This window comes from Pangasianodon hypophthalmus, chromosome 28 (assembly GCF_027358585.1).
Source record: "Pangasianodon hypophthalmus isolate fPanHyp1 chromosome 28, fPanHyp1.pri, whole genome shotgun sequence".
NCBI classification, from domain to species: domain Eukaryota; kingdom Metazoa; phylum Chordata; class Actinopteri; order Siluriformes; family Pangasiidae; genus Pangasianodon; species Pangasianodon hypophthalmus.
In genome coordinates, this window is record NC_069737.1 from 11,127,888 (window position 1) to 11,153,326 (window position 25,439).

General features: G+C 39.5%; 1 protein-coding gene across 4 annotated transcripts in view; it reads right to left on the reverse strand.

Annotated features, from left to right (window-relative positions):
- fam184b (family with sequence similarity 184 member B) overlaps positions 1 to 21,411 on the reverse strand; it is a 116,831-nt gene extending 95,420 nt beyond the window's left edge. For 2 of the 4 annotated variants that reach the window (XM_026943006.3, XM_026943004.3), the window contains exons 1-6: positions 21,066 to 21,411; positions 11,866 to 12,042; positions 11,088 to 11,738; positions 5,283 to 5,418; positions 3,330 to 3,481; positions 1,452 to 1,715 (exon numbers count right to left, since the gene is read on the reverse strand). In XM_026943006.3, coding sequence (XP_026798807.1) covers positions 1,452 to 1,715; positions 3,330 to 3,481; positions 5,283 to 5,418; positions 11,088 to 11,738; positions 11,866 to 12,042; positions 21,066 to 21,206 — 1,521 coding nt within the window. In that variant the 5' untranslated portion in view covers positions 21,207 to 21,411. The remainder of the gene's footprint in view (positions 1 to 1,451; positions 1,716 to 3,329; positions 3,482 to 5,282; positions 5,419 to 11,087; positions 11,739 to 11,865; positions 12,043 to 21,065) is intronic. The other 2 variants (XM_026943005.3, XM_026943007.3) reach the window with 2 other exon arrangements.
- Positions 21,412 to 25,439: the final 4,028 nt, after the last annotated feature.

Sequence of the window (25,439 nt, forward strand, 5' to 3'; positions counted from 1 at the left end):
CAGATACAGGTCAAGAGCTTCAGGTAATGTTCACACCAAACATCGGAATGAAGAAAAAGTGTGATATGTGTGACTTTGATTGTGGTATGGATACTGGTGCCAGATGGGCTAGTTTGAGTATTTCAAAAACTGCTCATCTCCTGGGATTTTCTCACACAACAGTCCTAGAGTTTACACAGAATGGTGCAAAAAACAACAACAAAAAAACTTTGAGTAAGTGACAGTTCTGTGGGTGGAAACATCTTGTTAATTAGAGAGGGCAGATGAAAATGGCCAGATTGGGTCGAGCTGCCAGGAAGGATATAGTAACACATATAAGCACTCTTTACAACCGTAGTGAGCAGAGGATGACATCAATCTACAGACTGTTGTGTGTGAAAATCCCAGGAAATCAGTAGTTTCAACAGCACCAACCAGTACCAACAGCCATGCCACGGTTAAAGTCACAGAGATCACATTTTTCCCCCATTCTGATGTTTGATGTGGACATTAACTGAAGCTCTTGACCTGTATCTGCATGATTCTATTCTAGTCTAGTCTAGTCTAGTCTAGTCTATTCTGGCAGCTTATGGTGACTTAAAAACTTACTAATGCAATTTATGTTGTTTTTTTTCCCATTACTTCCATTTCAGGAGACTTGAAAGACTACAACATTCTGTCCATACACTTGAAATGATGTTTGTGTTAAGTTGAACAGTAGAATATAGAAAGTAGAATATAAATCAAATTGGAATGGGAGACATACAGTCAGGTCCATAAGTATTTGGACAGTGACAAATTTTTTTAATTTTGACTGTACACCACAACAATGGATTTGAAATGGATTCAAGGGATTTAACAAAAATATTAACCATTACCCGTTTAGGAATTACAGCCACTAAGTCCCTCCATTTTCACAGGCTCAAAAATAATTGGACAACCTCACATAATTATAAATATAAGGATTATTTTTAATGCTTGGATGCAAATCCTTTGCAGTCAATGATTGCCAGAAGTATGGAACCCATGGACATCACCAAAAAGCAAATTCAACTCTTGGAATCAACTCCAGACCTTTCATCTCCTTAATTTGTCATGAAATAATGAGGAAACAGGCCACACCTTATTAGTCAATTGTCCAATTACTTTTGAGCCTATGAAAATGGAGGGACTATGTAAAAATGACTTTAATTCCTGAACAGTTAATGCAATATTTTTGTTAAACCCCTTGAATTAAAGCTGAAAGTCATCATTTCAATCACCTCTTGATTGCTTCATTTCAAATCCATTGTGGTGGTGTACTGAGGCAAAATTCTAAAAATTGTGTCACTGCTCAAATACTTATGGACCTGACTATTCATTTCCAAAGCTTTGCACTTAGATGTAATTATAGTGTACGAATATGACAATTGCCCAAGTATGCCTCTTATAAGTTTTCATAACTCTTGACTACACAAGTCAAGTTGTTGTACCTGCTTTCTCTCATTTTCCAGTGAGGCTTGGGTTTGGCGCAACTCACTGGCATGTTTACAGATCAATTCTTCCAGTGCTTTCCTTAATTTCTCTTTAAGATGGACCTTTTCCTCCTCCATATTTTTCTGTACTTGTTTCTTTTCCTCCTCCAACTCCTGTTTGTCATTTGATCGTTCTTTCTCCATTTCTTGATGGAGCCGCTGAATCTCCTCAGCATGAGCACGCTGCAGCTCAAGGCGCATGGAAGACAAAGCATCTGCATGCTAAGACACACACTCCAACAATAAATAGCATGTACAGCACATTGTATATACATACGATATATGGGTTTAGTTAGTTCAGAGACAAGTTTACAATTAAGACCTGTTTAATGCGTGTGTTACTGTATAGCTATTTAAACATATGCATAAGTACATAAGTCTTGTGGGTACACAATATACAAATTCAGAATATACATATAATTAGTACACTTCCAAAGACTACATGTACTCTGAGGTAAATTAGTCTATTTTAATGTTGGCTATTGTTTGTGAAAACTGCCTTAACCATTCACAAGGCTGATTTTCCATGACACATTGCTTTTATCAAAACTATGCATTCCCAATTAAACTTTCTTTTTCAATCTGACTGGTTTAGCCAGGCTTCGCATCAATGGAGGAAATATTTGCCTTTAATAATTAGCATTTAATTATCTTCACGGCTAAATTCAATAATAATAATTAGCTTTTAATTATCTTCACTGATTAAATTCACAACCATTATCTATAGTTTTTATGTTCATCTCTGACTTTCTATGTTAAGTATGTAAAATGTCTTATTTCTCATTCCTTGTACCTCAGTATGGTCTCAGAATGCGGTATGATCTCAGAACACAACAAAGTCTCAGCCTCCTTCGATATTATCCCTCCCCCCTCCCTTCTATCCTTCTTTTCCTATATATATTAGGCCTGTTCAAAATGTAGATTTGAGTGGGTAAAACATTTCTAAAGTTATACTTCTGTTGATAAAAACTGATTTGACGTTTCTTCAAGCAAGTAATAAACAACAGTGTCTGAAGATCAACATGAGTCTCCTGGTTCCTAACTCATAATATCTTACAGCAGGAAGGGAGTGCCCTGGGACAAGCAGAAAACATAGCCAGAGCAGAGAGTGAGGCAAGAATGATGAAAAGAACTTGCAGAAAAGTAATGTTATGTTCATTTTAATAATTTGCATAGGTTCATGTGCTCAACAGAAAAGTTAAAGCAAACACAGCTGTCATAGTATCCTGGACACAGTATCTCCAGTATCTCCGTGTAACAGAATCTCCAGGATACTGTGAGTCGTGAGTCCAAAATCTGCTTCATTGGTGTCCAAACCCAGGAGCTCCTTGAACACCAAACCAACGTGGTCATGGAGCAGAATCTTCTGGCTTTCACAATTTCACTGGTGAAATTGTAGGACCTGCTGCTGTTTTATCCACACCAGGACTAGGTGCTCTTATGGCTGAATGGGCACAAATCCCTGACAGCCACATTCCAAAACATAGCATAAAGCCTCCCCAGAAGAGTAGAGGCTGTTATAGCAGCAAAGGGGGGCAAACTCTGAAATGGGATGTTGAACATCCCATTTTTAGTCTTGTGTTTGTTTTTTATTTTAATCAGGTAACTGAACATAAATATGTAGGCATAGTCAATTGCCTAATTTACCTGTCTGAGCATTGAGAATTGTCTAGGGGCATAATTGACCTGCTCAAGTACGCATTCATGGTTTACCTGCATGTAGATATTGTTTATCTCTCAGAGCATGTTTGAGCATCCAGATGTGATTTTCCTAATTGAACATGTTTGAACATGCAGGCAAGATTCATCTGTTTGGTGCGTGGTGGAGGGGGTTACCTGTTTCAGCATGCGAGCATGGTCATTAGAGCGGCTGCTGTTTTGAAGTTCCAGTTCTTTGTTCCTGATGTTGAGACGACTCAGTTGAGATCTCAATTCCTCCACTTCAGCAGACACCCGCACTTGAGAGGAGCTTTGGTTCAACAGTTCCTCTAAAGAGTAATGAAGACTTGTCTCAGTATTTTCTCAACCACTTTGAGAGTGAGGCATAATGACATAACTTAGGACAGGGGTTCTCAACCTTTTTTGGCCAGTGACCCCATTTTAAGGGCCCAAAATTCTCACAAACTTTGACCCATAAATAGTGAATTCTGTGTCCTATAAATAGTTGGGTTCATGTATAGCATTTCATATAATTATACTTCTTTCATCCTCTCTGCCTATCTCCAACTTCAAACTTATTAATTTAAACTTATTGGTGCCAGTCAACTGCAGACTCACAGAGTGCTCAGAGTTACAGTAGCTGGTCCGCTGAGTAGCCAAATACAGAAAAGCTTTACACAACTAGCATAGCTTGTTATTTTATCTTTGTAAATCGTAAATATTGTAAATAAATTGTAAGTACAAAGTTCAGTTTGGGTATTTGAATTTGTTTTGGAAATCTGTTGTTTATTTTTTAGGACTAGTTAGTTAGTTGTCGCTACCTGCTTTAGTGAAATTTAGCTATCTTAGCTGCTTTTTAGCACAAAATGGCAGACACTGCTAACATTGTCAACCTGATATTGGAAAAGTCTTTTGATGCTCTTACTTATGAGACTGACAAATAAACAGGAGGGCCAAAGATTGATTTAGTTCAGAAATCAGGGAGCAAAAGCAGGTCCTTTCAGCTCTCTTGGTACAGTAAAGATGACTGGCTGACTGGGAGTGCTGTGACCAAGCGCATGTACTGCTGGCTTTGTCTGCTGACAGATAGTTGTGCTTCCCCTATTTTAGAAAAGAACACCAGCTGCTACTGATTTGTAAATATAATAAACATGAATTACCACTGGATTATGTTCACAAAATTCTATAATCCTATGAGATTTTCACTTCTAATAATAATCTGACAGATTTTATTATTATTAAATATTCAATAAATCAGATTTGTATATTATTGCATTATAACCACATTATAAAAATGGCTGGTAAAATCCCCTGCAATTCCATCCACATCTCAAGCAACCTAGTAAGGGGTCACGACCCCAAGGTTGAGAACCTACTGTATGTCTTAGGAAGAAAGCCCAAATGCTCACAACTGCCACATTGATTGAAAACTGCCTAATGAGCAAATTCTTAAACCAGGGCAAAGCATTTGGGTTTGCTGTCCATTGTCTGTAGTTCTTGGGCAGTTAACTAACATGATAATGGCATGGTACAGGATGTTGCATGATGTGCATATATCAGGCACAGCAGAAATTCTGTGTTTTTCAAGCAACTGTATGTTCTTATTAACCAGTTTATCAAACACACCTCCCTTATTAGTTCACTGTGTAGCTGTACATAGACTATTGTCCTACTTGGAAAATTTGCATTCTCTAGAACTTTTATCAGCAGTCATTTTATGATCATAGGACTGCTGTTTAATTTTTTTAAGCAGACTGACTATTCTAAACCCACAAGGTGATAGTGTGGTATTAATAAATGCCAGCAACACTGCCCTTCTTTATATCCTTGGACCACTGCAAAACCCATTAACTAGCCACTACTACATCAGTGTCACTACTATGCTGAGAATGGCCATCCAAATAGTATCCGGTCAGTGGTGGTCCCGTGGTGATGCTTTTCTCTGATCGGCAAGGTAGGGGTAAGTAATTTTATATCTACAATGTGTGTCTATATGGTAGTTGTACTTGATAAAAGGGCCAACGAATGTAGGTATAAATTGGGTGTACTAATAATGGGAATCAAATGTATATAAAAAAAATAGTGCCTATAAAATACCAGAACCAACATTTTTTTTTTTTTACTGTTTACCTGATTTGTTTTGCAGTTCATTTTCCTGCAGTAATAATCGTTCTTTTGCCACGGCTAGCTCCTCCTCTGCCTTCCTAGTTATTCTTTCTGCCTCTGTAACTCGATGATGGCAATTTTCCAGCTGCTCCTCTAGATCCTAATGCAACATGAGAGAAAAAAAGTACATTTGGTGCCTTCCAGTCAATGGTATATACAGTCAAATCCATAAGTATATGGACAGTGACACAATTTTCATAATTTTGCATCTGTATACCACCACAATGGAGATGTGCTTTAAGTGTAGACTTTCAGCTTTAATTCAAGGGGTTTAACAAAAATATTGAATGAACCATTCAGGAATTACAGACATTTTTTACATAGTAAAAATTTTCACAGGCTCAAAAGTAATTGGACAAACTAACAGTTTGAGGTCAAGTGACTGACTTGGCCATTTAAGAATATCCCATTTCTTTGCCTTAAGAAGCTCTTGGGCTGCTTGCGTGGTATGTTGTGGGTCATTATCCATCTGAACTGGGAAGTGCCATCCTATCAGTTTTGCAGCATTTGACTGACTCCTGCTACTTCTGTCAGCAGTCACATCATCAATAAACACCAGTGACCACCCAGTTCCACGTTTGGCAGATGATGAGGTATGCTTTGGATCATGACCCCTTCTTTTCCTTTGCTATACTCTTCTCTTCCCATCATTGTGGTACAAGTTGATATTAGTCAAAAGAACCTTTGTCTTTTTTTTTAGATGTTTGCTAGCAAAGTCCAATCTGGCCTTTCTGTTCTTGAGTGTTACCAGTGGTTTGCATTTTGAGGTAAAATCTCTGTACACACATTCATGAAGGCATCTCTTGATTGTAGACTCTGACAATGATATGCCTACCTCCTCGAGAGTTCTTGATTTGGCTAGATGTTTTGAAGGGGTTTTTCTTCACGAAGAAAAAAATTCTGTGATCATCTACTTTTAGTTGTCTTCTCTAGTCTTCCAGGCCTTTTGGTGTTGCTGAGTTTGCCAGTGCATTCCTTCTTTAAAAATGTACCAAATTGTTGATTTGACCACTGCTAAAGTTTCTGCTATCTCTCTGATAGGTCTGTTTTGTTTTTTGAGCCTATGGATGGCCTCCATCAGTTACATCAACACCTCTTTGGACCGCATATAGAGAGTTACAATGAACAACTACTAAATGCAAATTCAACACTTGGAATCAACTCCAGGGCTTTTATTTCCTTAATTTGTCGTGAAATAATGAGGAAACTGAAACATGAAACTGCTTATCAGTCAACTGTCCAAATACTTTTGAGCCTGTTAAAATGGAGAGACTATGTAAAAATGGCTATAATTCCTAAATGCAATATTTTTGTTAAATCCCTTGAATTAAAGCTGAAAGTATACACTTCAATCACCTCTTGATTGCTTCATTTCAAATCCACTATGGTGGTGTACAGAGGCAAAATTATGAAAATTGTGCCACTGTCCAAATACCCGACTGTACAGTACTATGAATTTGCAGATACAAAAATTTTCATGATCAGAGCATATTCAGGTACGTTTCTGAATTCACCACTGTCTGAGCAGTTATCAATGATGAAGGATACTTGTGGGTTACTTCATTTTTCTGTCTACTTTGTCACACACACATTCTGTTGGAATGAGCTCTGGTGAAAGTGAGGCCAGGGCAGTATATATAAAGGTGCTCAGTGTAAAATTTTGTTCTTAAGTGGCAAAAAATCTTAAAATTAGGACATTTATTCCTATATTTAGGCCTAAGAATGGGAGCAAAATACTAAATCTTAAGAGTACTCTTAAAAAGGTCAATGTTTTAGAGTGCTTCAATGGTGTCTTAAACTATTAAGAATAGTGAAATGTGGCAGTACTGAGACAGAAAAATTCTTTCCACACTCAGAAAGATCCAATGCAATTGATGGATGATACAATTCTCAAAAGAAGCTCCAATTCAGTCATGAAGTTATCCTTTTTTTTTTTTTTACACATTGAATCAAAGACCATGTGTTCATACAAACAAAGGGGATTCCTGACCTCTCTAAACAGTGTATATCTGAGTATATCTGAGACCACAGCAAACTGTTATGAAACACCAAGCATGTATTATACATATGATACAGATGCAACAACAAACAATCAGAAAGCACAAGAAAGTCACAGTGTGATGGCTTGTGTGTATGTGTGTGTGTGTGTGTGTGTGTGCGTGTGTACAGAGTCTTTCAAGTCCCCAAAATCCTATGTATAATTAATAGAATGACTGGAGCGCTGTCATCGGCTTGGCGTGTCCTCGGCAGCTTACTCCAGCAAAACGTTTGATTGAGGGTGGGTGGGTGGGTTGTTTTTGGTTGGGTGTGGGGTATGGGGAATCCTTCCCTGGAGAACAATCCCGGCGCGAGATATTCCAGCAGCAGCAACAGGCAGAAGCAAAAAAGTATTTCGTATCTGCAGCGATCGCTCAGGAGGCAAGAAGAAGGTGGAGGAAAAAATCCTTTCCTAGTGCTGGCGTACCTAAACTCCCTTTATGGCAAACGTAAACAGTACCTCCTACTGCAGGAGGTGCAGACCTGACCAGAAGCTGATCATTTTGGGGCAAATGAAGCACAAGGGTGAACAATAACAATTATTAATTATTTAATAATTATTAAAAACAATTATTAACATGCTATCACATTATTACATAAACCTGTGTGTTGGAATATGTTGGATTGCTGTCTAGAGCTTTGACACTCAGTGGGCCTGTTAGAGGAATGAGAAGGATATTCAAAATGTCAGGTACAGTTTTGTCCAGGAAATTTCCAGTTGTGCCTAAATCAACAAGGACATGGAGGAAATGTGACTCAGAGCACAAGGATAACTTTACAGACAGTGAGATGCATTTGCTATCAATCATGGGAGTGACATTATGGCTCACCTAGTCAGGACATTTGTTCTCTGGTCTGAGAGAGCAGGAGGGGTGGATAAGTCCCTTGTTCCCACAATAAATAAATAAAAACACAGGCCCAGATGCTTACTACATTCCTTTTACCCTGAGGATAGGCTGGTTTGGGATATTTCCATGGGTTCATGTTTTGTTCCCAGATGAGATGGGTTGGAGAAGCCTGGTAGGAGAGGGATTTGTCAGGTTATTTGTCAGGCTCTAGTCAGGTTATCTGTGCAAACAGCGAGCTGGATGAACTGGTGAATGAAGTGTCAGGGAATCATCTCAGCAGGCCAGATCAGCTTGGAGCATGTCATTGACATTGGGGGCAGTCGTGGCCTAATGGATAGAGAGTTGGACTTGCAACCCGAAGGTTCGAGTCTCAGGTCCGGTAGGGATTGTAGGTGGGGGGAGTGAATGACCAGAGCTCTCTTCCACCCTCAATACCATGACTGAGGTGAGACCCTTGCAACCTTTGAATGCATAGGTTTGGTTCAGCAGTGTGAGGTTAAATGTAGTGGTTGCCCAGGTAAGTGCTCTGCTGGTGAGAAGGGTTTATACTTGGTGCATTTTGTCTATATCTCGAGAAGAATGCAAGGGAGCACTAGCAAAAATGATCTCATATCGCACAACAAAGCCTCTGCATTTTCCTTGAGAACCATCATGCTTTTCAGGAAGTATGAGTGGTACATGTTCTGGAATCACTTGCGGGTTTGTGGAAGTCGTTGCGTTGCTGATATGAGCACCTGGATGTGGAATGGTAGCTGTTCACTGGTCTCCAAGTGAGCAAGTTATTTATTTTTTTCACACAGATATATTCACCTTATGAAACATGACTATTCTCATTTGCTGCTAGTAGTAGTAGTAGTAGCAGGATGATGATGATGAGGATGATGAGGAGGAGGCAGCACAGTGGCTTAGTGGTTAACACGCGTGCCACGTTTCCTCCCCCTGTCCAAAGACATGCATTGTAGGCTGACTGGCATTTCTAAATTGTCTATTGTGTGTGTGCAATTGTGCCCAGTTATGGGTTGGCACCCCATCCAGGGTGTCCCCCACCTTGTGCCCTGAGTCCCCTGGGACAGGCGCCATGGTCCCTGTGTATGATAAGTGGTACAGAAAACGGATGGATGGATATCATAGTCTCTGACCTATCAGGATGTATTTATTGATAAAGACTTCAAAGCACTTCTGTAAGTTGCTATCGATAAGGGTGTATGTAAATGTATTAAGTATACTTCTTTTTAAAAGTAATTCTCAGGAGCTTCATACATACTGGTCCAGGTCAAGTACTGTCTCCTTTAGGCTTAGCAATAGGAACTATGTGTCATACACACTATGTTACCCTCTTTTTCTATTATTCTTACCAAAGAATTTTTTCAGTATTTTTTCCAATTGTGTAAGCATCACATAAACTCTTCTGAAGAAGTGATAGCATTTGGATTAGAAAAAAAAAAACAGGCACAGTCGAAGGTTAAATGCATCTTTTAACTTTATGACCGAAATATCTGACTTCACTTTATAATAATTGTAAACTTAATTATCTGACTCCAATTTACCAGGCTAACTTAATGAAGCTGATTCCAGACAAAAGCCTTGTAGTTAGTGCTGGAACTGTATTTCTGCGTTCAATTATACGTTTAATTTAAACAGCTTTCTTATTTTAGTTAAACATAGTTTAGTTCACCAGATTTAGTTCACATGGTATCTCTGAACCACATTCCCGATAATTTTAATCTGACCAGTCCAGCATCATCTACTACCTATTCAACTTTAAATTTTGGCATAAGAGTTACAGGCATTCAGGCTTTCTTTCCAATTTGCATCCAAGTCATTGCAGCCTTTTTGTATCTATATGTATGAGCAAAATGAATACTGTAAGAAAAGTGAGTACTGATAATTATCTGTAATTTTAGGTCTGGCCCCTCTAATCTCTGTCTCAGTTAAAGATTGAAGTGTCACTCACACAAGTAGCCTAACTATCTCTGCACATGGACAGACCCATGATGAGATAGCCCATGCACAATCAGGCATAAAGCCAGGCATTTCCATGTTTACTTTGAGCTACGTTGAATACATTAGTAACACATAAATCTGAAAAAGTAGTACTATCTTTGAAATATGAATTATCATATTTAAAGTTCAATTTACAAATACACTGTATGACAAAAATATGTAACCTGATCATCACACCCATATATGGGCCTTCCCCAAACTGTTGCCCCAAAGTTGGAAGTACACAAATGTATAGGATGTCTTTATATGCTGTATGCTTTGTATTACAGTTTCCCTTCAGTGGAACTAAGAGGCCTAGACCAAACACGTTTCAGCATTACCACACCCCTGTGCACAAAGTGAGGTCCACAAAGACATGGTTTCCCAAGGCTGCAGTGGAAGAACTCAAGAGGCCTGCACAAAGCCCTGACTGCTGACTGTGTGCCAGGCCTTCTCGCCTGACATTAGTGCATGACCTCACTAATGCCCTTGTGGCTGAATGGACATTTCCCCACAACCACATTCCAAAATTTAGTGGAAAGCCTTCCCAGAAGAGTGGAGGTTATTATAACAGCAAAAGGGGGACCAAAACTGGAATGGGATGTTCAATTGTACATATAGGTATGATGGTCAGTTGTCCACAAACTTTTGGCCATATAGTATACCTTTAGCTGAAGAAAATGTTTCAGGTGTTTCATATAAAAATAAAACTTTACTGACAGATCCAACAAGTTACCCAACTTTTTGTTCCTTTCTCAGTACAGTGAGCTATCAAAATTCTTATTATCGATAATAGTGACCTATACTAAGCATGATGAGGGAATAAAAAAATAAGCTGAAAAATGCTGAAGTACTCCATTAATGCTTGAAGCTGTGTGTGTGTGTGTGTGTGTGTGCATACCTCTATTCTTGCTTGCAATTTACTGCTGTGTCTGTTGCACTCGATCAGTCTCTCTCCTTGTATTTCCAGCTCTGCCTCTGCTTTCTTCAGTCTCTGTTGCAGCAGTGAATTCTGGAATTTACAGTTCTCTTGCTCTCTCTGCTGCCACTGGCTTATGTGTTCATTGAGGCTCTGCTGTAAAGCTTTTCTTGCTTCTTCCTGCTCTTCCCTTCTTTCCTTCTCTATGACCTTCATTCTGTTCTTCCATTCCTCCTTCTCTATCTGCCACTGTTCTTCTAATCTTTCTCTTTCCTCCTCTAGTGTTTTGAGTGCACTTCTCACTGTGAGCAAACGTTTCTCCCATTCTTCCTCCACTTTCTTCCTTTCTTCTAAATCTCTCCTCTTCACTTCACCTTCTTTCTTCCTCTCTTCTTCTTCTCTTCTCTTAGCATCCTCCTCCCTCTTTCTGTTCTCATCCCTCACTTGGCGTAAGTGCTGGCATTCTTCTTCTAGGCATTTTTTTTCATCCTGAATTTGCTGCAGTAGTCTGCATTGGTTGTCTCGTTCCATTTCTAGACTGTGGTAGTTTCGGCGGAGATCTGCAGCCTCTCGGGTTAGCACAGCCATACGCTCAGCATGCTCTGCCTCAGCCGTCTGTTCCCGCTTCTCTATCTGAGAAACACATACCATTTAATAAGAAATACAACTTCTAAATTCATTACTTACCCTTTGGCATACCACATATTTTGAATTTATGTGAGTTTGCAGATGTGTATGCATATATGTATGTGTTTTCAACCTCTTCTACTGTAGCCTGGAGCTCTAAGAGACGGGTCCTAAGGGCAGATGTGGATTCCTCTCCCTCCTCATACTGACTTGTGGTTGGCTGAAAGTTTTCTGTGTCTGTGGTAACATGTAGTAGCATTTGCAAAGTTGCTTCCTGCTCCTCATTCTTAGTGTTGAGAGAATATATTACCTACAAACATACAGTAGAAAACAAAAAAAAATTAATCAAACCAAAAAATCAACTGACAGCTGGTAAGTGGTCAGACTTTGAATAAAGACTGCAAAATTTCCCTATGTTTTCTTTATCAAATATACTAAATTCTAAATTCTATATTTTATTCTAACTATAACTTAGTTTATTGTAATGCATTACTAGCTGGAGGTACTGCCATATGCATCAAGTTTCAGTTGGTCCAAAATGTGGCAGCTAAAAAAAAAAAATGTTCAGGTATAATTTGCCTAATTTACACTGGCTACCTGTCAGGGAAAACCATAGCTTGCATAAGTATTCATGCCTTTTAATCTTTGACATATTTTTTTTTGTGTTATACCCTGGAACTGAAATGGACTTACCTGGGATTATATGTCATAAATCTATACAATATAGCCCATAATATAGATGTGCCAAACTAGGTTACCAATCTATTGCTATCATGTAATTTCCCGTTTAACTGTATGCTGTGGCATTCACTGGGAGCTGGGCATGGTGTGGCTTCCAGTGTGAACAGCACTTCTGTGTTTTCTTTTGATCACGTTCCATGTGCATTTGATTTGATTTGTGTATATGTCAATTCTGCCATTGGTGTGTTGCCGCAGTGTGTCTTGATTGTTCTTGTCACACTGCAGGTAGGACTCGAGACACAGAGATGGTAGATTGAACAATGGTGTTTTATTAATAAACAAACGGAGAAAGAGATGAGAGGAAGGAAGTTACCGGATGGTGATGACTGGCTGGAGAAACAGACGAAATGGGGGCAGAGTAGGAAGCGTGAGGAATCGTAGGGAGGAATAGTAGTAGTTGGCTTTCGTGGGTTGCTTTGGTTATCGCCGAGACAAGACCGGACAGAGAAGAGGGAGAAGTGAAGAGCTTGAGTAGGGGAGAGATGATGAGGAAGGAAATAAGAGACAGGTGTGTGTGATTAGAATTCCAGCGAGGGAGTGTGACAATTTGTGTTTTGGTCTGGCGTGGCCGTGACAGAACCCCCCTCTCCACGGCTCGCTCCTGAGAGAGAATTTACAGTTCTCTTGCTCCCTGGTCCTGAACCAATGGTCCACTGCCGGAACATCCGAAGGTTCTCCCGACCATGCAAATAAAGGTGGTTGAAAGCCTAGAACGCATTGAAATGGAGTAAGGTTGGTGGTTGACTGTTTGAGGGAGTTCTGGGCATACTCAGCCCATACGAGGAATTTACTCCAATTCTCCTGATGGCAATAGCAGACAGTGCGGAGGTAGTGGTTGATTTCCTGGATCTTCCGCTCAGCCTGCCCATTGCTCTGTGGGTGATACCCTGAAGTGAGACTGACTGAGACTCCTAGTAGACGGAAGAAGGCTCTCCACAAATGGGATATAAATTGAGGTCCCTTTTTGGACACGATATCCTCTGGTACACCAAAATTGCGAAATACCTGATGGAAGAGTACCTCTGCTGTTTCCCAGGCTGTTGGTAGACCTTTCAACGGGACCAGTCGACACGCCTTGGAGAGCCTATCTACTGCCACCAGGATGCAGGTGTGACCGTGGGAATCTGGCAATTCTGAAACAAAGTCTATTCCCAGATGAGACCAAGGACGTTTAGGCACAGGCAATGGGCAGAGCTCACCTGCAGGAGGAGGGTGTGGAGTTGTCACCATGGCGCATTCTGGACAACGTACGGTTTTCTGGACATCCCGGAGGCGTGGGCTCCGATGCTGTCTGGGAAGGCGCCCCCGCTGGGCTCCACTGGATGGGACAAACTACTAGACTTGAAGGGATAATGGGCTCTGGTGAATCAGAAGGGTCTTCCGGGGAATACAACCGGGAGAGAGCGTCAGCCTTTCCGTTTTTCGACCCTGGGAGAAGTGAAGAGCTTAAGTAGAGGAGAGATCATGAGGAAGGAAATGAGAGACAGGTGTGTGTGATTAGAATTCCGGCGACGGAGTGTGACAATTTGTGTTTTGGTCTGGCGTGGCCGTGACAGTTCTCAGTTTGTTAATTTGTTTATTTAATCCTTTCTGTTTCTATGTCAGATCACTAGGTCTTATCATGCTTTATGTTTGTTTAAGTTCCAAGTTGTGATTCCCGCTTCCGTAGTTTCTTTGTTGCTTCTTGTTTTTGACCTGTGCTTATTTAAATTTTTTTTTTTTGAATATGAATTTGCCTTGTCTGTTGTTGCCTTCCTGTGAATCAACCCACACCTGGAATAATTGACAAGAATTTTTTTGAACTGCCCTAAATAAGTTAAACACTGAGTTCTATGTCACGTAGTTCCCCCTTTCAGCACGCACTACACCGTTCTTCATGTTTGTTTCTTGTATCCACCCAAACCTGTCATTGGTATATTTCCATAGTGTGTCTTGACTGTTCTCACTTGTTTTGATTAATTTGTTTATTTAAGCCTTTCTGTTTGGACAACTTATATTTTTAACAGTTTGATTTGTATTCACTTGTAACACAGAACAAGTCTCACAATAACCAAGAAGGTGGTCCTTGAGAGGTGCTCAATGGCCTTGTCTTTGGCAGGCATACTGCATGTGTCCAAAGGCCATTAGGCATGACTGACAGCATCATCACAGTTTTGTTGGTTTCTTGCAAATATTCAAGCCATGTCAGAGGTTCAACTGAATAATCTTCTGTTTTTGGCATCTGGCTGAAATTAACATACAGCAAGCAAGTGCATCATGCAGGATGCTTTTGAATATATCACAGTGATTCGCCCAGGGCACAAATTCTGAGAGGTTCCAACAAGGTCATGTAGTGACGTATGATTCCCATAAATACCGCAGTCATACAGCATTTTCTTTCTTCTCACCTGTATGCATATCAGACTACATGAATGCAATATGAAGCTACACTATATGGCCAAAAGTATGCAGCACCTGACCAATCACACCCATATGTATTTGTTGAACATCCCATTCCAGAGTTAGTCGTCCTTTTCTGTTATAATAAACTCCACTTTTCTAGGAAAGCTTTCCACTAGATTTTGGAAGGTTGCTGTGGTGATTTGCCCATTCAGCCACAACAGCATTAGTGAGCTCAGGTACTGGCATCAGGCAAGGAGGCCTGAGGTGCAGTCAGTAGTCCAGTTCATCCCAAAGAAGTTCAGTGGGGTTTAGGTCATGGCTCTGTACAGTCCACTTCCACTCCAACCTTGGCAAACCATGTCTTCAAACCATGGATTCATAACTTCGCTTTGTGTAAAGGGGCACCATCATGCTGAAACATGTTTGGGATAAGCCCCTGAGTTCCAGTGAAGAAAAACTGTAATGCTACAAAGATATCCTATACAATTGTGTACTTCCAACTTTGTGGCAACAGTCATGTCCTAGTGTCTGAACAAGTTCAGAGCAGTTGTGCTCATCATTAATAGAATCACTGGGATGCAGAATAGTTGTAGGAGGGTGTGGCTTTCTCAGTGACAGCATTCCCAGAGCTGTTGACCGTTTGTGCATCTTGAAGCTGTAACATGTGAGGTTCACCCCAGTGTTAGAGGGGCATGTGCACGGGACCACCCCTTAAATAGCTTAAAGTGTCAGATATATTGCTTGCATGGCATGTAAGCAAGGGCCACCTACAAGCAATGGGGTCCAGCTGTGCAGAGAACTATCCCAAATAGACAAATGATTGCTGGTGCAGCTGGGCTTTCTTTAGGTTAGCTTTTTGTCCTTTAGATGCTAAAATTTCAAGAGACAGGAGACATCTAGTTCATGCTGCTACTCATATTCTGAGGCAATCAGGATGTCATCACTGTACTGGATTACAGTGGAGGGTAGGTAAGGCAGTTTGTGGATGTGTTGCCTGAGAGCCTGGTGATGAATCTTAGGATAGTTAGGGAGACCCTGGGGCCATTGGCCATGTCAATCAGAGAGAACTAACCATGTTCAGGTTTTAGGGCACAGAAAATAGTTGTTAAGTTCATTTTGGAATTGAGTGAAAATATATATCCAGGTTCTTTGTTTGTGAAGTCCATACACTGCTCCTACCCAAGTTGGTGCTGCTGGTTGTAAAACCAGTGGAGAAAGATTGTTAAACCTGCACGGATCTAATCATCAAGGTTGGATGCTGAGTTCATTCATTCAAGGACACCTGGGAAAAGCCACAATGTGGTGTTCAACTTTGAGACGCTACTGGTAGGACAAAGACACTAGATTTTTCTAGTAACTACAGACTGTTTATGAGAACGCTATGTTGACTTGCAAATTGTTTGTATTGTAAGCGGTTTAGCATCTAATGTGCTAATTAGCCATGTGCAGTAACAGCATTTGATTTAGCACTGCTGTTGAATTTCTATGTTTATATGTTCTTTGATAAGTGATTTGTGAGTATACTAGCAGGTTTGTAGTTAATATCTTTAAATGTACTTGATTATTTCACTACTATGTATTGCCTTTGCTCATATATAATCATATTTATATATGGTTTGTGCTTCCTGTATAGGTTATTAAGCTAAACAGATCTGATTGAACCACTGAATTTATGCAAGATCAAGTTATTGTTTGAATGATCTTCAAATAAATTGCATCAGTAATCAAGAATCACATGTTTTGAGTTATTCCATGTGCCCTTCATTGTTGAATAAAGCCTTTGTCAAGTTTGGGCCGACATTGAGGCTGAGAATCCCGAAATAACTTGACAATAGTAGAGGAGTCAGCTACTAATGGGGTGCATTTATGGATAAACTTGTTAGCTACCCAGTAGTCCACTGTGGGTCCCATCAGATTTCTTCACTGGCCAAACAGGGCTTTGCTGGAACTGTTGATTTTAACTATACTGTCATTTTTCACTAACTGTTCAATGATGTCATCAACAGCATGTGGATTTAGATGCTACTGCTTGGTACATGCTGGTGGTGTACCATTAAAGGTGGCAGGTTCCATCTGTAGGTTCCCATATTCATTCTTGTGTGTTGCCCAGATAGACTAACTAAGTTCTCTTCAGTGAGAAAACAGAGGTGCCACTTCATTTTCCAACTTTAAATTCCATACAGGAGTCAGTGTCGGAAAGAATATTATTGCTAGAAGTCGAGTGTATACTGGACCTTGCCAGACAATGGCAATAATGGCCCCAATAGTCAGTTTTAGTGGCACTGCTTCATGCAGAGTTATAGCTTCTCCAGAAGCACCATGGCCCTTTGTCTATTTTGGAGATAAGGGAATTTTGGGGGTGGTGGGGATAACAGTAAGTTGAGCTCCAGTGTCAATGAGGATGTTTAATGCCTTAATTACACTTTCAATAGTCACTTACACATAGAAACTGTCAGCTGGTATGCAAAGTTTTCGAATCACTCTACACAGTTCTTCACCTTCTCTGTATGTAATAATTGGCAGGCTCATAGGATGTAACCTGGGAGCTACTGTAACATCCCGCATTTCACTGCCTGTGCCAGGACTGGAACATGAACTATGCTCATTTCCACCACCAGGGAATGCCATAGCTATCTTACTCCATGGGTGAGGCTGGTGAGGTATTTGGTCAGCTGGAACCAGTGGTATGACAGTTTTACCATCTCCTCCAGTCATCTCATTAGCTTTCTGTAGTGACTTTAGTTTCAGTCTCAAAATCTCAATTTCCCTTTTATGTTTCTTAAGTTGCATGGTGAGCTCCTGGAATGTTTGAATGGTGAAATGGCTTTTGAGAATTAAATGACCAAACTCAGGAGACAAGAAGACTGAGTTCTCAGGATTTTATTAAAGCAGACATGAGTCAGGGTGGGTTATAGGAAATGTTGTCTTGGTAATGTCTTTTCTGAGTTAACAGTGAGATGAATCCTACCATATATGTTAAGACAATTGGCTACACAGGCATTTTAAGGTGAAAAGACATATGACTTGTCAAACAGCTGAGAAAGCAGTGTGATTTAGGAAGTCTCAGTTTGCTCACACAGGTATATAACAAACATGATTAAACACAGTAGTATAGCACAGTAGCCCAGCCCCTACTGGGACATGTCACTCTATGAGGAGTTTCCTCTCCTCATTAACCTTGCATGCCCTTGCATGTCGTTCTGCAAATGCTGTTGAATCAGTCTATTACAACCTTGCAACCTTCAATGAGCATGAGCCTACAGAGCATTCCTTGCAGTGCAGTAAATGCTCTACAGTGTTACTTGAATTGTTACTGAATGATAGCCATCCAATCTTCAGACCAACTGTTTAATGACTATGTTGTAAGACACCGAGGGTTCCCTTGTCTACCCAGAGGCTGACCCCCTGCATGATGGATGTCATCACTTTGACCTATAGATGGGCTGGATATTAGCATATTTCTGCTTAGATGTTAAACAGCAAGTTACAAAGAATTTCAAAGAATATGTTTGCTTATATTGCAAAATAGTCTCCCTACATTGAGATGGATATTGGGTGTTGTCATGGAACACTAGCTGTGAGATAAGACAAATAAAGGTACTATACACAACGGTTTACTATAAATATAGGCATTATTTTTAGAGTAAAATATTGGGCATTTAAATTGCTTTGATCTCATATCCACAATGCTCTTTGTATCCACTTATAGACACACTGGCAGTACTTCTTTTTTTTTTTTTTTTTTTTTTTTTACTTGTGTCAACTGTATGACAACTTTAGTGAGAGCCATGCATCAAAGATCACTTTTTCATTTTTGGAAAATAATATTTTGTTATTGATTTAATTTGAATTGTAGTAATGTAGTAATTCATGTTTTTGCAATTAATCTCCAAGTTTTACTTCCAAGTAAGAGGCGTTAGTGTGGGCACTAAAATGGAACACTCCTTTGCAAACCTCTTCAGAGGATTTGTCGAGCAACGGTTATTTGAACATGTTACTATGTTACCATACAAATTCTAAATATGTATTAGAATTAAAGATGTATTAGAACTAAAGATGTAGAATTGATTATATCTTTGTCATCTAACTGCAGAGTCAAGCTTTTCATTTCTTCCTTCTCCACATTTTACCCAGCCCTGGAATACATATTGCTCACCCTGGCTCAAGCATAGCAGATTTACTGACACAGCCACTAACATTGCAGGCCCTAATGGATTATTTTTATTGCCCAAGACTCCTTGTGCATTAGTGCGGGAGCTGTTTACATCTCTTACAGGAAAGACAATAATCAGCCATACACTGGAGAAACCAAGAAGAGACTAACCAAGTGTTTTGTCAAGCGCATTCGTACCATCAGAATAAAGGATTTCTACTTTCCAGTGGCAAGACAATTCAAAAGCAATGGACATAATATTAACGGCATGTCTTGTGTGCCATGCCAGCTGTTGGTATGAGAACAATGAAGTGAGAAAGCGTAAGGAGAATGAGCTCATCTACAGTCTCAGAACTTTAGAACACCATGGAATGAATGTCATGTTTTGAATACAGCTACTTCGTTATCAAGCATTTCAAATATCCAGTGGTTTCACCACAGCCCCAGAAGCTTATACACTCTGCTTATACAGCTGACAAAGGACAGGAAACTCTGTGTACTACATTGAACTTTTACCACCTCTACCATTCCCATTACCATGCCAAACAAGAAATACTATGATGAACATATCAATAATGAACACTGAGATATACTGAAATTTTTGCATGCAAAGAAATAGTCTTTGATATGTATAATGAATAATTAGTATTAATACATTAAATGATTTTGATCAATTGTAATATATACTCTAAGAACAGAATTGATATTGAGTGAAAAACATTGATACATACATACAATGAACTTGGATTTATCATTAGTCACTGCTATGGGCAACTTTGTTGGGTCCTCTATTGCAAGGCACAAATAGTTTGCAGGGTGGAGGGGGGAGGGGCTCTAGCATCTCATCTAAACGAATCTCTCTTAAATCAGCAGTGCTTTACTGAAATATAAAGCAGTTGTACAAATATTGCAAATATCCATACAAATATTGCAAATATCCATACATCGGTTGACAGTGTAGAGGATGAAGGGGCCTGCAGAGTATTGGGGGCGATCTTGTTCCAATGGGGCTAATGAGGTGATACGAAGCTTTAAACTTTCGTATATCAATTAAACATTTGTTTAATTGTCAAGCATTTCATTCATTATTAAGCATCAAGTGGCATTTGTGGAATGGCCTGAATTTATTTGTGGATTTCTGAAACATTTCTCAAGGAGAACAATTTCCATCCATTTTCTGTACCACTTAGCCTAGCAGGGTCGTGGGGGAGCTCGGGGGACATCCTGAATGGGGTGACAACCCATCGCAGGGCACAATCACACACACATTCACACACTAGGGACAATTTGGAAATGCTACAATGTATGTCTTTGGACTGGAGGAGGAAACTGGAGTACCCAGAGAAAACCCCCGTAGCACGGGGAGAACATACAAACTCCGCACATGCATGGCAGAGGTGGGATTCAAACCCCAAACTCCAGAGGTGCGAGGCAAACGTGCTATGACACCGTGACCCCAGGAGAACAATTTTTCGCACTTATTCATTACTGAGAGATAACATTACAGAATAACTTGCTAGTTATATTTATGCCAACAATGTTTTCTCACTTGCTTAAAACTTTTAAACTTATAACCTTTTCCCTGATATTTTCCTATGCTTTAACTTGGGGAACTAATTGAAAATTTAAATTTTTTTTTTTTTTTTTTTTAAGTATTGTCAGTTCAACATTAACATGTAATTTGTCTGAATTTCATTAGTCACTCTTCATAATGATTAAAAGTTATCAATTTTTTGTTCTTTTATTCGTTCATTCATTCACACATTTTGTTTGCAAGAGCCTTTAAACCGCGAGCTTTTACATAGCACACAGAAAAATTTATGTTTATGACGCTTTATTTATGACGCTTAATTTATGACGCTAACCCTAACCCTATGTATTGTACTTACTTACAATTGAATCTTTGCATAAACCCACGTCATATAGTATACCTAATTATTTTACAATCAAAGCGTTTTAAATGCAAAGGTGGATAGATTACTGATAAGAGGCGCAAATGATGTGCACAGTGTCAAGATTAAGCACCGTGCTTTTGACTCTTAGTGCCTTTGTCCTACCTTCGTAAGCTGCGCTATTTTCTTGCACATTCTGGTGTGCATCTGATAATCGTAAAGCTCCTCTTCTACGCTAGAGAAGTCTGCAGCAGTCCCGTTACATGCATCCGGTGGCAAGCTCATCTTCCCCGAGCTAGACGTCATAACCCTGGAGCCAAGTCTTCCTTTAGAATATGCTGACAAATCACAAATCCGGCGATTTCGGTGCGCTCCTTAAATCACTTCTACGTATTTCAACGATAGTCTTTTAGCCTAAGAAAACGTTCAACGACCGACTGTAGCGAACGATATTCTATGACAATGATTGTCCGTTGGTTGACCCCAGTACCCCGTGAAATCAAAGTCTAATTCTATTGGCTACACGTTCACAGACGTTGCTTCTCCCCCGCCCCACCCCACTGTACAGGACACGCAGCAACGGCATGTGCGCCTGGCCAAGCGCCTGTATTCGCAAGGCCTTTATGGAAGGCCAAAACACTGAATCGTGATTAAGGCGCATCACATACGTTTTCACGTCCATGCATTTTGATGATTCGTATACTCGTAGTCGGCGGTGGAAATTACTTAAGTGATTATTATTTTGGTGTATTTATACTTTACTTGAGTATTACTTAAACTGAATAATTGTATTCTCTCTTAATTATTTTCCAGGAAAATAAAAACTTTTTTACACCTTATATTTGTATTTAGACCTTCAAAGTAGTCAACACAAATCACAAAGGTCTCCTCTTCTCTCATACAGCCAATAATTGTATGCTTTGAATCAACTGAATAGGCTCAGTTTAGGATTTAATCAAGTTCAACAATGCAAAAAAACTATCAAGAATCATTCATTATCTGTGGTGATCTCCTCAGTGTAGTTAATGCTATAGCTATCTGAGTGTGTTTTAAAGTGTATAAGCCACCAGACTGAGCCAAACTTTAGGATGAGCATCCTTGGCCCTACCACATAAAAAGCTTCCACATACTGGAGTAAGCAAAAACCCACCTAAAATACATATCATATATATATCTAGGGAGGCCCTTTGGGAGGCATGAACTCCATTTAATTTGAAAAAGTATGCTGAGGTAAGTTTTGCTAACATAGCATTAACTGGTTATATTTAATTAAATTGGTCTGTTTTCATAGCATTGTTTCTAGCACAGAGTAGCTATCATAAATTGCCTAGGCAGCAAGTCAAATGGTAAATTGGCTAATGGTAAATATTGGTTATTTGCATGATACCTTACTTCTGATTAAGTCATTAAACTATTTCAGATTAGTCATGCATAACTCCAGCAAACATACAGAGATTGAATGATGTTTCCGGTTGAAACAGCATGGTTGCTTTAAAACAAAATCTTCTAATAGTTTTAGGTAAGTAATGTATGTTGCATTGAAGTCAGAGCTCGGAATGACATAATTTTTGACTGTGCATTCAAGCATTCAAGGAAAAATCATGGATGCCTCCATGTTCACAGCTAACTGTGATGAGTGATGTACATTTTCCTCCAAAAAAACAGCAAAGTGTATAGTCAATGTTATAGATTCAAGTGAATATGTCTGTATGTTGCTTGATCTAAAAACAAATACTTGTACATACGTACAGAATAAGTCATTTAAGGGTAAGAGTTGATGCTTTGTTTACTGATGTTACCTTGCTCAGCCATACTGATAGATGTTACCTGCTGAACTCAGAGGGAACTCAGAGTTGAGGAGACACAAGTTCATGAGTAGAAATTCCAAGTTGAGGGGGCATTTTCTTTGGCTTTTCTTGGTCAGAGGTCAGGAACTACAAGTTAAAACCTCTAGTCAAATGCAGCGTAAGTGTAATTTCTCAGTACTTTTTGCACCCCTGCTTGCAGTTAATTACTAAAAGGACAGGATGTATTTCCAAGTACATGGGCACTTATGACCCTTTTGTCCCTCCACCTGATAGAGTTACATTAGGATGGCAACTTATGTTACTGCAATATAAGCTGCCCATGCCCCTCCCATGCGCACTTACACAGGCACACACTTTTGTCTTACTATTCTTTTGAGGACTTTTTTTTTAGAGTTACTCGTGAGTCTAGTCCTAACCTCAGCAATGAAATGAAAACCTTTTGGCTCTTTCAGTATTTTTTAATACAAGCATGTGTGCACACACAATTGCACACACACACAGCCTTATAATAAATTTAAAGTAATAAAAAGTTATTTTATCTTGTGTTACAGTAGTGTTAACTGATTATCTGCAATATGTGGACATCATATGCAGAACCTGGCAACCCTGATTGCGGGACCAAGCTTATTAACAGATACAATTAGGAGATTATTTATATCATATACATTTATATGCTATTTGTTTTTCTTTGTCAGCGGTTTGCTCTGGTAGCTCAACTTAAACACTGCCTTACGGAGCTCCAAAATAAAACAATATTTCTGTACTAACAAAAGAAATATACTTATTATATATTGAGCTGCCACTCCATATACCTCATGCAGATGGTGCGCTTTGTACAGCTGGGCTCACCAAAAAATAATCATCTAGTTTATCTTAAAAAATATTAACTTGTACATTCACTGTTTGCATACGATGAAATGAATCATATTAGACCCGCTGCAGCACTGTTTCCAATGAGAGGTAAATAAATTTTTTAATAATTATTTTATTTTAAAAAATATTAAAAATTATTTAATTAAAAAATTAACATTAGTGTTGTAAATAAAAATAAAATCCAAATATCAATTTGTCATTTCATTTTCTTCCTCATATCAGTATTTCGTGGCCATAATTAAAATTGAAATGCTAAAAGAAAATACAAAACACAGTTTGGCTTTTCATTCTTAAAGAACTGAAAAATGAGTGAAAAGATTAAATGAAAATGTGTATTTTGTCAGCAATTATACACTTGATGTCTGACCATATCACACCAGCATTGATGTTCTATAATAGTACACCTATGTTGTGTTTTCTTCCTCATATAAAGCACAAAATGTCCCCTTCCCATAGTAGCTAAATTATGACCTGCAACGTATGCTTAAATCAGAAGGTGCAGGTTCTTTATCAGTACCATTCTCAAAGTTTAAGCCACCTCATCGGCCTCTGGAGGGAGCTCTGCAGGAGAGCCTGCTTCATTGGCCTCAGGCTGGAGCTCAGCAGTGGAGGCCGCCTCGTCGGCCTCTGGAGAGAGCTCTGCAAGGGAGGCCGCCCCGTGGGCCTTGGGATGGAGCTCTGCTGGAGACTTCACTTCCCTGTCATCTCCAGCCCTCCTCGCCTCGTACTAGCTACTGATTGGCTGAGTGGGTTTGGCCGACAGGCTATCTCTCCCCAAAAAATGTTCTAAATCAAATTTAAATTCACCCATCCCATAAATCACACTCATGAGAGCTATGAATTCTGCCACGCTTCCTAGGCCCATGGTTCCTGTGGCAACCAGAAGCTCCACCCACTGGTGGGCTCGGGCAATGAAACGGAACAAGAACCTAACCGAACCAGCTAGCAGTCACCAGCATTTTTTCTTCTCTTGCTCAACAACCAGGGAAAGAAAAAACCCTATTCACTGTTTATTTGGTATGGATATTTAAACAAAGCACTTCACTGTGGCACATGCTACTCATTCTGAATCCAGCCTCCTGCATCATACATATTGGCTTTTGATTAATTAATTAATTAATGCATAGATGCATTATGAACTTTTCAGAATAAGGAGCATGCATGTATGTGGAAACACTGACAAAACTGAGTAAAATAAAGTACAGTGTAAAGCTGTCATAAGGTAACTCTCTTGCTAGCAATACATGCAGTCACCTCTTGGTTAAACATGTCAAGAAAAAATGAAGACAGACTGTATGTGCAATGTGAAATAAAAATGCTGCAGCTCATAGCCAAACACTGGACAACAATGTTTTACTGAGGGTGCAAACACGTGCTATCTTTCTTAGAAAAGGATAATGACTATGAGTCGATCCTCCCAATTCAAGTATGTAAGCTACCATAATTTAGCCTGGCCAATTAGATTTCTGGGCAACCAAAACATGGATCTGGGACTGGGTTAATGCCAGATCCCTGCCTGGGAGTCCCTGATCACAAGCAAGTGTCAACCCTAAAGATTGGGAGTCAATTCCACACACCAAAATGACTTGTGTTTGGCAAAATCTGCAACCAAAATTAATTTAGCATCCGAGTGTTTCTATTATCAAGACAGCCAGTGGATATTGGCTTTATTTTGAATTTGACTTGCCACAATTGAACACATCAGAACTTGAAATGCAGATAAGGACCTTATGTTAGTTTGGTTTTCCAATTTAAAAAAAGCAAAGTGGTCAACGTGCAATTGATACTAGGCTCATATCACGGAAGATATCAGTGATATTGTGTTGTACCTGTATATGGTAGTAGTAGATTGAAATTT